Source organism: Ahaetulla prasina, chromosome 5 (assembly GCF_028640845.1).
Source record: "Ahaetulla prasina isolate Xishuangbanna chromosome 5, ASM2864084v1, whole genome shotgun sequence".
In the NCBI taxonomy this organism is placed as follows: Eukaryota; Metazoa; Chordata; class Lepidosauria; order Squamata; family Colubridae; genus Ahaetulla; species Ahaetulla prasina.
The window spans coordinates 39,930,641-39,942,886 of NC_080543.1; the positions used below are offsets into that span (position 1 = coordinate 39,930,641).

General features: G+C 37.0%; 1 protein-coding gene across 6 annotated transcripts in view; it reads left to right on the top strand.

The window, feature by feature from the left end:
* Positions 1-12,246, top strand: part of NSUN3 (NOP2/Sun RNA methyltransferase 3) — a 37,577-nt gene that overhangs the window by 3,202 nt on the left and 22,129 nt on the right. For all 6 annotated transcript variants that reach the window (XR_009155360.1, XR_009155361.1, XM_058185438.1 and 3 more), the window contains 3 exons: positions 3,044-3,387; positions 3,946-4,100; positions 11,961-12,082. Coding sequence is in view for 4 of the 6 variants with exons in the window: in XM_058185438.1 (XP_058041421.1) it covers positions 3,044-3,387; positions 3,946-4,100; positions 11,961-12,082 (621 nt within the window). In the remaining 2 variants the exon portion in view is untranslated. The remainder of the gene's footprint in view (positions 1-3,043; positions 3,388-3,945; positions 4,101-11,960; positions 12,083-12,246) is intronic.

Consider the following 12,246-nt stretch of genomic DNA (forward strand, 5'->3'; position numbering starts at 1 on the left):
GTAATGTATTGTTTTCATTTTATCTGCCTGTTCACCGCCCTGAGTCCTTCGGGAGAAGGGCGGTATACAAATTAAATTATTATTATTATTATTATTATTATTATTATTTTGATAAAAATGCAGCAAGAGGCAGAAGAATTGCTCCTGTAGCAGGATCTACAATTTCCTAGCTAATTTTGTCTGATGTGAAAAACTGGAAGGACTATCTAATTGAAAGAAAGAAGGTCAGAATAGCTAAAAATGTAATGGCCTACTTTCCACAATAGATGTTGCAAAAGCAGTATTTTTGTATTTTATTTTTCAGATGGTTTCAATTCTAGAGCTGTTGTAGGTTATACACCAGTTAGAAAAGAGAACCATAGATCTGGTCTGTCTGCAGTCCCTTCCCAGCCTACCACAGATCCACTTCCTTTTGCTATTTATAGATGTCAAGAGTCCCCATATTGGAGACGATGATATTCCGAATTCTTGGAAAGAGTAAGGAAGCTGTTTCCTCCTATTAGATTGAAGGTTGTGTATGTGTTGAAGAGAAGTGAAATTGTGGAATTTACTTTCTCATCATAAGATATCTTTGAGATAGAAATCTATATTTAAAAAAATCAGGCTTAATAGTTTTCTGGATTGGTTCCACAGATTCAACTCAAGCTAAACCTTCTGATTCCAATGCTAGTGCTTCCTCTTAATAGTACCGTATATAGTTGAATATCTGCAAATATTTTTCCTTTGCTTGTGAATTAGACACATCAATTTGTGTATCTGCTTTAGATTTTCTGAGGTAGAGGAAGAACACTTTTTGCCATGTTTCATTTTAGAAAATTACATGGGTTTATATACATATTTCTCAGTTTGCATTGTGCTTCAACGCTATAGTCACAACACTACTCTGCACATAATTACAATGTGACAGAAAAGAAAAGAGGTATACTATAAACCAGTGTTTCTCAACCTTGATAACTCGAACAGAAATGGACTTCAAATCCTAGAAAACCCCAGTCATCATGGTGATTAAAGAATAGTGTGTTTGAAAATTACATGATTTTGGTAAACAGTCTCTTGGTGATACTGTTTCTTTCCACTGATCCAGTATCATGTGTTCTATCTAATTATATCAATTAGATATAATTAGATATTATTTTTTCATACCAAGATCCATATTTAGTTTTTAAATGGCATCCATATTTAGCTTTTAAATGGGTTAGGCAGAACCTGCACGTTACATAAATATGATTCAATTAAATTCAAATGTAACCACAATTAGACGTATTAGACATACAAAATAAAATTTGTGTAATTTTTCTCTTCTCAATGGGCTGCACGCAAAAATTTTAGGAAGACAGCATAAATGTTGTACAATAGTTAGCATTTATATCCTGCCTTATTTTTGTTCACCCAAGTCTGGCTATGCAATGACTGATCCAAGTTCAGCCATTGGTTGAATTTGCACTATTTATTTAACCAGGTGACCTTGTAATTGCAGTTACCTAATAATCAAATTAAGGGATCAAATTAATTAATAATTAATTATCAAATTAATAATCAAATTAAGGGACGCTGTGGTTCAGGGGTTAGGACGTCGAGCTTGTCGATCGAAAGGTCAGCAGCTCAGCGGTTCGAATCCCTAGTGCTGCCATGTAACGGGGTGAGCTCCTGTTACTTGTCCCAGCTTTTGCCAACCTAGCAGTTTCGAAAGCACGTAAAAATGCAAGTAGAAAAAATAGGGACCACCTTTGGTGGGAAGGTAATAGCGTTCCGTGTGCCTTTGGTGTTGAGTCATGCTGGCCACATGACCACGGAGATGTCTTCGGACACCGCTGGCTCTTCGGCTTTGAAATGGAGATGAGCACCGCCCCCTAGAGTCGGCAACGACTAGCACGTATGTGCGAGGAGAACCTTTTCCTTTACCTAATAATCAAATGTGTGCTGCCTTAAGATTCTGAACAAAGCAGGAATATTAATTTGACATAGAATGGAATGGAATGGAATGGAATGGAATGGAATGGAATGGAATAGAATAGAATAGAATAGAATAGAATAGAATAGAATAGAATAGAATAGAATAGAATAACAGACTTGGAAGGGACCTTGGTGGTTTTCCAACTCCCTGTTTAGGCAGGAAACCCTACACCACTTCAGAGAAATGGTTATCCAACATCTTCTTAAAAACTTCCAGTTTGGAGCATTCACAACTTCTGGAAGCAACTTGTTCCACTGATTAATTGTTCTGTCAGGAAATTTCTCCTTAGTTCTAAGTTGCTTCTCTCCTTGATTAGTTTCCACCCATTGTTTCTTGTTCTACCCTCAGGTGCATATATATATAATAAACATATATTTGTTGTTGTTAGTTGCGAAGTCGTGTCCGACCGATCACGACCCCATGGACAACGTTCCTCCAGGCCTTCCTCTCCTCTATCATCCTCTGGAGTCCATTTAAACTCATGCCTACTGCTTCAGTGACTCCATCCAGCCACCTCGTTCTCTGTCGTCCCCTTCTTCTTTTGCTATATACATATAAATAAAGAAGTTTTAACTTTGGCTTTCTATTATGCAATCCCAGCTCATTAAATTAATTTATTCACTGTTTGAATACAGAAAATGAATTAACTCAGTTATATGACTTAACTAAGTCATATAAAAACAGACAATAAATTCCAGGCACGTTGAATCTTGATCATTTGACCCATAAGCCAACAGCCTAACCACTATGCCACTACAATGGCTTTCTTATAAGGTCTTAATGATAAGAAAATAAATTGGGTAGCAAGTGATAAAAGACATGAATTTTTCCTGACTTCAAGGCCACATTTTGCAACTCAAATCCTGTACCTTTCACCTTGTGCACACACATTCAGAGTGGCTTATTTCAGATTAAAAGATGTGTAATATTCTGTCCTGTTTTAATTGCCTTCATATGTAACTGAATCTAGAAATTAATGACCATCAGTTAAACCTCTCTAACCTTTCAGATACAACTACACATATTAACAAATTGTTGAATTCTTACATATCACTGCATACTTGGATTTTTTTCTTCTTTCATATGCAGGGAAGTTCTTACAACACCGCAGTACTGGCAATATGCAGTGCTCCTTAATAAATTCAGTTGCTCTTCTGAAATGGAGTCTTACTTGTGTTTAAAGAACTATCGCCTCCTTTTTACAAGACCTTCATCCTCTTTTCCACAATCATTGAAGTGTTACATCAGTGATGTGCTCGGAAAATTCCCTGCTCAGAAACACCAAGATGGACAATTGAAGCAGTATTACTTGCTAAATGCTGCCTCTCTGCTGGCAGTACTGGCTCTGGAAGTAAAAGATGGAGAAAAAGTGTTGGATATGTGTGCTGCCCCAGGGGGTAAATCAGTAGCCACACTGCAATATGCTTGCCCAGGTAAGGAAAGGAGTTCCTGTGGGATTTTACTCTGCTAGTTGTAACCGATTATAGGGGGCAGCACTCATCTCTGTTTCAAGGGTTGTTGAGCCAGCACTATTCAAAGACATTTCCATGCTCATGTGGCCAGCATGACGTCACAGAGCACAGTTTCCTACCTACCAAAGTGATACAATTTTATCTACTCTTTGCATGCTTTCGAACTGCTAAAGTAGGTGAAGACGGGAGCTTACCCTGTCGCACAACACTCAGGTCTTGAACTTGAGCTGTTGGCTTTCCAACCAACAAGCCCAAGGTCTTAACCGCTGAGCCACGGTGCTGTCCCAGGTAAACCACCCCATTAGTAAACTCAATAATACATTGTTAGCAAGTTTGTTCCCCAAAACACATTTAAGTTTATTCAAAGGCATTGATAAAGAATGCTCTCAAAACGTTCTTTTATTATTATTATTTTAGGCTGAAGACAGGAATTAATTTATATTCCAAATATAGTCTAAGTGGCTTGAGAAAACTGGCTTGGCTATGTAATTTTTTTTTTATCTTAACTTTCTTGCATAGGGCTTTTACAGTCAAATGAATATGATTACTTGAGATTCCATTGGTTGAAGCAGACACTAGAATCCTTCATTCCAGAATCTTTGATGAGCCTAATTACTGTTTCTCTGAACGATGGAAGAGAAATAGGAAATCTTCAGCCTGAAAAGTTTGATAAGGTATTTCTATATTGGCTAATAATTTTATGGAGACTAAGTTTTTCTCTTATTTTTATTTATTTATTTATTTTTGTCACAACAGTATATATATAAGTATAAGCATGAAATAACTATTCTATATATAAGCATAAATATAATCATAAGTATGTAATAACTATGAAATTGGATACAATCAAAGAGAACATTTGGACAGGAATGGTAGGCACGTTTGTGCTCTTATGAACGTCCTTATAGACCTCTTAGAAATGGGGTGAGGTCAATAGTAGATAGTTTTTGGTTAAAGCTTTAGGGATTTTGGGAAGAGACCACATAGTGCATTCCAGGCATTAACAACTCTGTTACTGAAGTCATATTTTTTGCAATCAAGATTGGAGTTTATCTCTTATTAACTGACCTAATTAAAAAAGATTATAGTGATAGCTCTTTCTTTGTACAGAATACAGAAAAAAATACATTTTTATTTTTTTGTTCAGAAATATAACATTGGTTTCTTTTGGGTCTCCTCTCCAAGAATACTAACAGAACATAGAATAACAGGAAGAGACCTTGGATGTCTTCTAGTCCAACCCGTTGCTTGAGGAGACCCTATACTATTTCGGACAAATGGTTGTCCAATCTCTTCTTGAAAACCTTCAGAGATGGAGCAGCTCAACTTCTGGAGGCAAGCCGCTCTGCTATTTAATTATTCTCACTGTCAGGAATTTCTCCTTAATTTTAGGTTCGATATCTTTAATAATCTACCCATTGCTTCTTGTGCTGCCATCAAGTGCTTTGGAGAAGTCGTTAGACTAGACTGGGGTGAAATGCTCCCGGTTCGGACCGGCTCACGTGATCCGATAGCGATGGCGACTGCTGGTTCGGAGGACCGGTAGCAAAAATCCCTGGCCCTGTCCCTTGCCCCTGCTGAGCCGCACCATCAGCAGAGGGTTTTTTTTTTAACTTTTTAAAGCAGTTTTTTCTTCAGCTGAAACATGCCTTGAAACGTTAAAAAAAAACAACCCTCTGATGATCGCGGGGCTGAGCAGAGATCATCAAAACCCTTTAAAAGTTTTTTTTAAAAAAACCCTCTTCAACCGAAGGGGGGAAAAAAAGAAAAAAAAGAGAGGTTTTAAAAGCCTCCTCTGGCGATCCCAGAAGAGTTTCCTGATCCTCACAGGCTTTTAAACTCACTTTTTAACAGCCCCCACTTACAAGAGCCCCCACCCATGCCCAGCCAATTCCCCCTCCTCACTTACCTATAATTACTGCTCCTTTCGGGCACAGCATGCGTTTTTCTTCAGCTACTGATTACAGCCTGCTTTGACTTTCTGCTTTGCTGAATGAGGAACTCTGGGAGTTGAAGTCCACAATCTAAGTTACTAAGGTTGGAGACACCTTATCTAAAAAAATAAATAAAATATTTGTGCAGTTTTCTGAGATTTGGTGTGTTTCTGTAGTATTTCACTCTAACTACGCAAACACACAAAATCTCACAAAGCTGTATGTGGCATTGTGTGTGTGTGTGTGTGTTTGAGTCAGTTGTGTTGTGTGTGTAAAGTGTGAAAGTGTGAGGTTCCTGCTTGTTGCAGGGGCCATTTTGGGTGAAGTGCAGCTGCTTTTACATTGTGTGTGAGTCAGTTGTGTTGTATTGTGTGTGTGTAAAGTGTGAAAGTTGGTTTTTGGTACCTTTTATTGTTTTGTATACCTTATTTATTATTTTTATTATTTATTGTTATTGGCCATGCCCACCCAGTCATCTGACCACCAAGCCACGCCGACCAATTAAGCCACGCCCACAGAACCGGTAGGGAAAATTTTTAGATTTCACCCCTGGACTAGACATACCTAATTCCTTCAACCGTTTAGCATAGGGTTTAGTCTCCATACCACTTACCAAGCGTTCTTTTTTCTGCATTCTTTCTAGAGTCTCAACATCTTTTTTATATTGTGGTGACAAGAACTGGACACAGTATTCCAAGTATAGTTTTACAAGTTCAGTATAAAATTGTATTGTCACTACTCGTTATTTTGATACTATCACTCTGTTGATGCTGCTTAGGAATGCATTGGCTTCTTTTGCAATTACACATAATAATATAACAGAATTATTCAAGGCTGGTACTTGGAGGATTTAGTAGCTTAGATGTACCATTGTCCAGATTCCTGCCTAATGTAGGACTAGCAATTATAAATGTAATTATGAATGTGTGTACATATGTTTGTACCTAGAGTGGGAGACATAAGTACATCCGTACGATATCCTGAAAGTTCAGGTGTGCAGAATATATTGCATATGCTTCCTGGGTGGTGGGTTGTGAGTAAATCACTGACCTAGAATTGTGTGAGCGTGCTTGGGATAAAATTGGCCTTTGTAATATAACGAAATGTGGCCATATTGTCAGGCCTATTCCTTCCATTAGCAGGGAATTCTGCAGTTAACTTTTAAAAACTTAAATGTATAAATAAGTGAAAGAAACTAGAATCAAAGTTAAATAATTGCCAGAAGGGAAAATATGAAACTGTGTTAAAAGATAAATCAGTATCCCAACAGAATAAGTGGAAATTGTTACAGAATCCCAGTGATAAGTGTTATGAATGCATGCATGAGAAACATCCTTAATAGCATAATGAAATAAATGACGAATCTATGAGAAAATTGCATATAAGAGAATGATTAATGAAAAAAAAATATGGAAAAAATGTATAATGTATGGCTATGCATCAAGCCTAGGGACTCGAGGGAATTGGTGAACTAGTGAGGTAGTTCTGTATTAACATACTTTCGCCTATTTATCTGTGTTTTATAGTTCTTAATGTTTTTAATAATGATAGTTATTTGCAAAGAGTTTAAAAAAAAAACTTGTATGCTGCCCAAAGTCATTTGTTTATGAGATGGGTGGCTACATAAATTTGAAAAATAAAGTCTGTATAGAGAAAAACAGAGCTGAAAAGATTTAAGAACAAGCAAGGAAAGGTTAAAGGAGTGAAAATGCAGAGTGATTACAGTGGAAATAAAATTGGAAGTGGATAAAAAGGTTTGAACGAAGAACCTTCAACAGAGAAAACTGAATTAAAAGTAAAAGTGATGAAATCATTTGGGATGAAGTCAAAGTGAAGAAATGCTGAAAGAGTGTTTTAGAGATTTATAGGGGAATGACAGTGATGTATTGAATGTAGAATTGAAATGAATGGTCTAAAAATTAATGCCCTTGGTTGTGGAACACCCATCTGAGATCTGGCAGGCTGCTACCTTCCTAGAGTGCTGGAAACCAAAAGCAACTTTTCCCACAAGCATTAGGGTAGAGTGGGAATGGTGCCTAGAAAAATTTAAATGTTGACAAATATAGGAGATTTTTCTTTGGAGTGCCGGGAGGTTTTGTTATAAACTTTATTAAAAAAATGGATTTTTAAGGAGAGCTATCCAAGGTTATGGTGCAAAAGCTGGGTAGCCATATAACACTTCTTAATAAAATGAAATATAAAATCATAAATGCTGTCAGGTTGAACGGTGAAGTGTTTTGTGTGAACATTTGTGTAAGTTGAAAATTGGTTGCTAATTATTAATGTATGATGGAATGAAAACTTGAATGAGAATAAATGAAATCGTTAGTGAATGGTTTGATCTTGAGTTAGGAATATGTATGTATGTATGTGTTGTGACCCAGGTTCCTGGACCCGGACTCCTGGACTCGGATGATTCAGAAAGTGAGGGAGAAGACCTGGCAAGGCCTGCTTCTCTTGGGCCCTCTCCCTCCCTGGCACCCACCCAAAGGGAGGAGGAGGGACCGGCAAGGCCTGATTCTCCCGAGCCTTCTTCTGATTTGCAACGCCCCAAGAACAGTTTTGGAGTGATGCAAGACTGCGCAGATGTGATCGGCGCGCGCAGCAGAGGAAGCGTTGGGACAAAGCCAAAGAATGATGGTCATGCAGTGACATCTGCAGAGACTATAAATAGGAGGCGGAACTTCCGGGTTTTTTGTCTTGGACAAAGCAATGAATTTGTGCGGGCAAACTGTATCAATGGAGGGAAGAATATATTCGTGAGTAATTCTGGCCTTATCTATAATTTCCTCATTATCGCCAGAGACTTGGCAGGTCTGTGGGTAGACGTGGCCAGGACATTTATCTATGTAAATAAATTAGAAGAGAAGGCCTTTGACTGACTCTTTGTTGGGAGTATTGGGGGAAGGAAACAGAACACTATGATTCTTATTAGTTGTTTATGTATTTACGTACAAAATGCATAAGGAGGCTTGTCAGCTTGTCGTGTACTTTTGGTACAGGTGATGCTGTGTGGTTCACTAAGAATTCAAATGATTAGTATTGAATAGTAGACATTGTAGGAAGAGAGTCTATGATACCAAATATCAGAAGATGTAAAGATGGTAGAATCTGTTCCAGCTAACAAAATTTCTTAAAAACTGCAGCTCATGAAAGTGTATCCTTTCAATAACACGTATTAGTTAGAAAAAGTAATTTCAGACTCCTAGAAATTGTTCGATTGTATAACATATCAAAGGTTCCAGGTCTGTTAACTGAATATATCAGGGTGATTGTTTTTGTTAAGGAAAATGGTGTGTACAAGTTATACATATATGTTGTCCGTTACAATTTGCAACAGGGTATTAAACTTCAGGATCTTCCGGATCTAACTGGACCATCTGAGAGGGGAAAGGCAGTTCAGAAAAATAATGAATAAAAATTCCATAAAATAGTATAAGCGATATATAATATCAGTGAAAAACACATATACATATACACATAACCCAACCCAGCAATTTAAAACCAAGAATGTCAGTAGCAATTTTTTAATTAATTTTATATATGATAATTGACTGCAGTCAAATTATTAGATACTCAAAAGTGCGTGTAAGTGTAAGTGTACTGCTTGCAGTGGAAGAATGGCTGATGATGATGGAATTTGCAGAGATGACTAAATGGACTTTGACAGAAATACAGAAAAAGACAATATCTATATTTGTTGCTGACTGAAAACCCTTTAGATTTCTTGCATGAAGCAGAAAAAAGAATGAACTTTTGATTTATAGAGTAGAATAACAGAGTTGGAAGGGACCTTGGAGATCTTCTAGTCCAACCTCCTGTACCATTTCAGACAAATGGTTGTCCAATCTCCTCTTAAAAACTTCCAGTGTTAAAGCATTCACAACTTCTAGAGGCAAATTGTTCCACTGATTAATTGTTCTAACTTTCAGGAAATTTCTTCTTAGTCATAGGTTGTTTCTCTCCTTGATTAGTTTCCATCCATTGCTTTTCCTGCCTTCAGGTGCATTGGAAAATAGCTTTACTCCTTCTTCTTGATGGCAACCCATGAGATATTGGAAGACTGCTATCATGTCACCCCTGGTCCTTCTTTTCATTAAATTAGGTATATCCAGTTCCTGCAACCGTTGTTTATATGCTTTAGCCTACAGTCCCCTAATAAACTTTGTTGCTCTTTTCTGCACTTCAGACAATAGAAAAGATTTTATTATAAGAATATAGTTAAGATTTTATAAACATTTGTATTTGCTGCAAAGGGTTTCTGTTTCTGTTTTATCTTTTTGTACTTTAGTCTTTTTCTTTTTCCCTTTTCTTTCTTGTTATTAATTTCAGATAGTTTTTAATTTACTTAAAATCTTTAATAAACTTTACACAAGAAAGTAGTAATTTGCTAATTAAGAAAGAAGCATGTACTTATAAAGTGCACTAAGTATATTGCTCCATTTTTTTACCCATTACAGTAAACTCTCTTGTGTTATAGACTATGACGTAGTAAGAAATATTTCTAAACTATTTTACACTTTCATAAATATTTGCTCAAGAAAAGATTAATGCCATCTTTTATATAGACTATACATATGGCATGGAATACAAAAGGTTGTTTTTTTAATGTATAAACCAGTGCAACTGGAGTCTTTGTTAGAAAGCATGTTATGTCAAATATAACATGCTGCTGACCAATTGGCCCCCATCTTCACCCATATCTTCAATAAATCACTAGAGATGTGCTATGTTCCTTCTTGCTTCAAACGCTCTACCATCATCCCAGTGCCGAAGAAGCCCACCATCAAGGAACTGAATGACTACAGACCAGTTGCTTTAACATCTGTAGTCATGAAAGCCTTTGAAAGGCTAGTGCTTTCCTACTTAAAAACCATCATGGATCCGCTGTTAGACCCCTTGCAATTTGCATACCGAACAAATAGATCAACAGATGATGCTGTTAATATGGCTCTCCACTACACCTTACAACATCTTGAATCTCCAAAGACCTATGTAAGGGTCTCTTTGTAGACTTTAGTTCAGCATTCAATACCATCATTCCAGACACTCTTCTAACTAAGCTAAACCAGCTACAAGTACCTGAACAGACTTGTAAGTGGATCACAAGCTTCCTAACAAACATGAAGCAGCAGGTAAAGCTAAGCGGGATCACTTCAGATACCTGTACAAGTAGCACAGGAGTCCCCCAAGGCTGTGTGCTCTCCCCACTTCTCTTCTCTCTGTATACCAATGACTGCATCTCCAACGATCCATCTGTTAAACTACTGAAGTTCGCAGATGACACAACGGTGATTGGTCTCATTCGAGACAATGACGAATCCGCATATAGATGTGAGGTCAAACGACTAGCCTTGTGGTGTGACCGTAACAATCTGGAACTGAGCACACCCAAAACTGTAGAAATGGTGGTAGACTTTAGGAGAAACCCTTCCATACTTCCACCTCTCACAATACTTGACAACATAGTATCAACAGTAGAAACCTTCAAATTTCTAGGTTCTATCATATCGCAAGATCTCAAATGGACAATTAACATAAAAAACATCATCAAAAAAGGACAACAAAGAATGTTCTTTCTGTGCCAACTCAGAAAGCTCAAACTGCCCAAGGAGCTACTGATCCAGTTCTACAGAGGAATTATTTAGTTTGTCATTTGCACCTCTATAACTGTCTGGTTTGGTTCTGCAACCCAACAAGAAAGACACAGACTTCAGAGGATAATTAGAACTGCAGAAAAAATAATTGCTACCAACCTGCCTTCCATTGAGGACCTGTATACTGCACAAATCAAGAAGAGGGCTATGAAAATATTTACAGATCCTTCACATCCTGGACATAAACTGTTTCAACTCCTACCATCAAAACGACGCTATAGAGCACTGCACAACAGAATAATTAGACACAAGAACAGTTTTTCCCCCGAAGGCCATCACTCTGCTAAACAAATAATTCCCTCAACACTGTCAAACTATTTACTAAATCTACACTACTATTAATCTTCTCATCGCTTTCATCACCAATCTCTTTCCACTTATGACTGTATGACTGTAACTTTTTGTTGCTATCATTAAGGGTTAAATTGCAACCTATGACCATCATTTGTGTTGTAAATGTTGTACCTTATATGAAGGTATTTTTTTTCTTTTTCTTTTATGTACACTGAGAGCATATGCACCAAAACAAATTCCTTGTGTGGCCAATAAATTCTATTCTATTCTATATAATATTTTTCATAACCTTTTGCTACCTTTGGAAAAATTTAGCCTTGATAAGAGAAAATTAAGGAAAAATTAATTTTATAGCATTTATACATTTTTGAATTACTCTATGTCATAGACGAAGTTTAAGATCTGTTTATTATTCCAGGCTGCCGGCCTTAATGGATTTAAGTTCCAGAAAGACAATATCCTACTGAATGTTAAAAGCTTTCTAACAAGAACATAATAGGACCAATTACTCAGACTTATTCAAATGATGGTTAAACATTTGTAAGAAATGTCTTAGTTTGGTTAAACTAACTAGTACCTTTTAACTCTGTGATTCTGTTTTCTAATTCTACTAAAGCTATTTATTTTATTGTTGTCATTGATCATTCAGATCCTAGTGGATGCTCCTTGCTCAAACGATAGAAGTTGGTTATTCTCTTCTGATGCCCAGCAGGCTACTCTGCGTTTAGCACAAAGGAAGCTATTATCTGCTGTACAGATACAATTGCTCAGGTAAAAATTGAAAAGAAAAAGAGACTGCTCATTCCCAGAATGAAGGACGTGCTAAATCATATCCTGAAACTCTACATCTCCTTGACCTATGTATTATCCTCTCCATATGTAGTCACACTGAGCCAGTCATTGTTCCAAAAAGCATAGAGCTACACTGCTTTCTC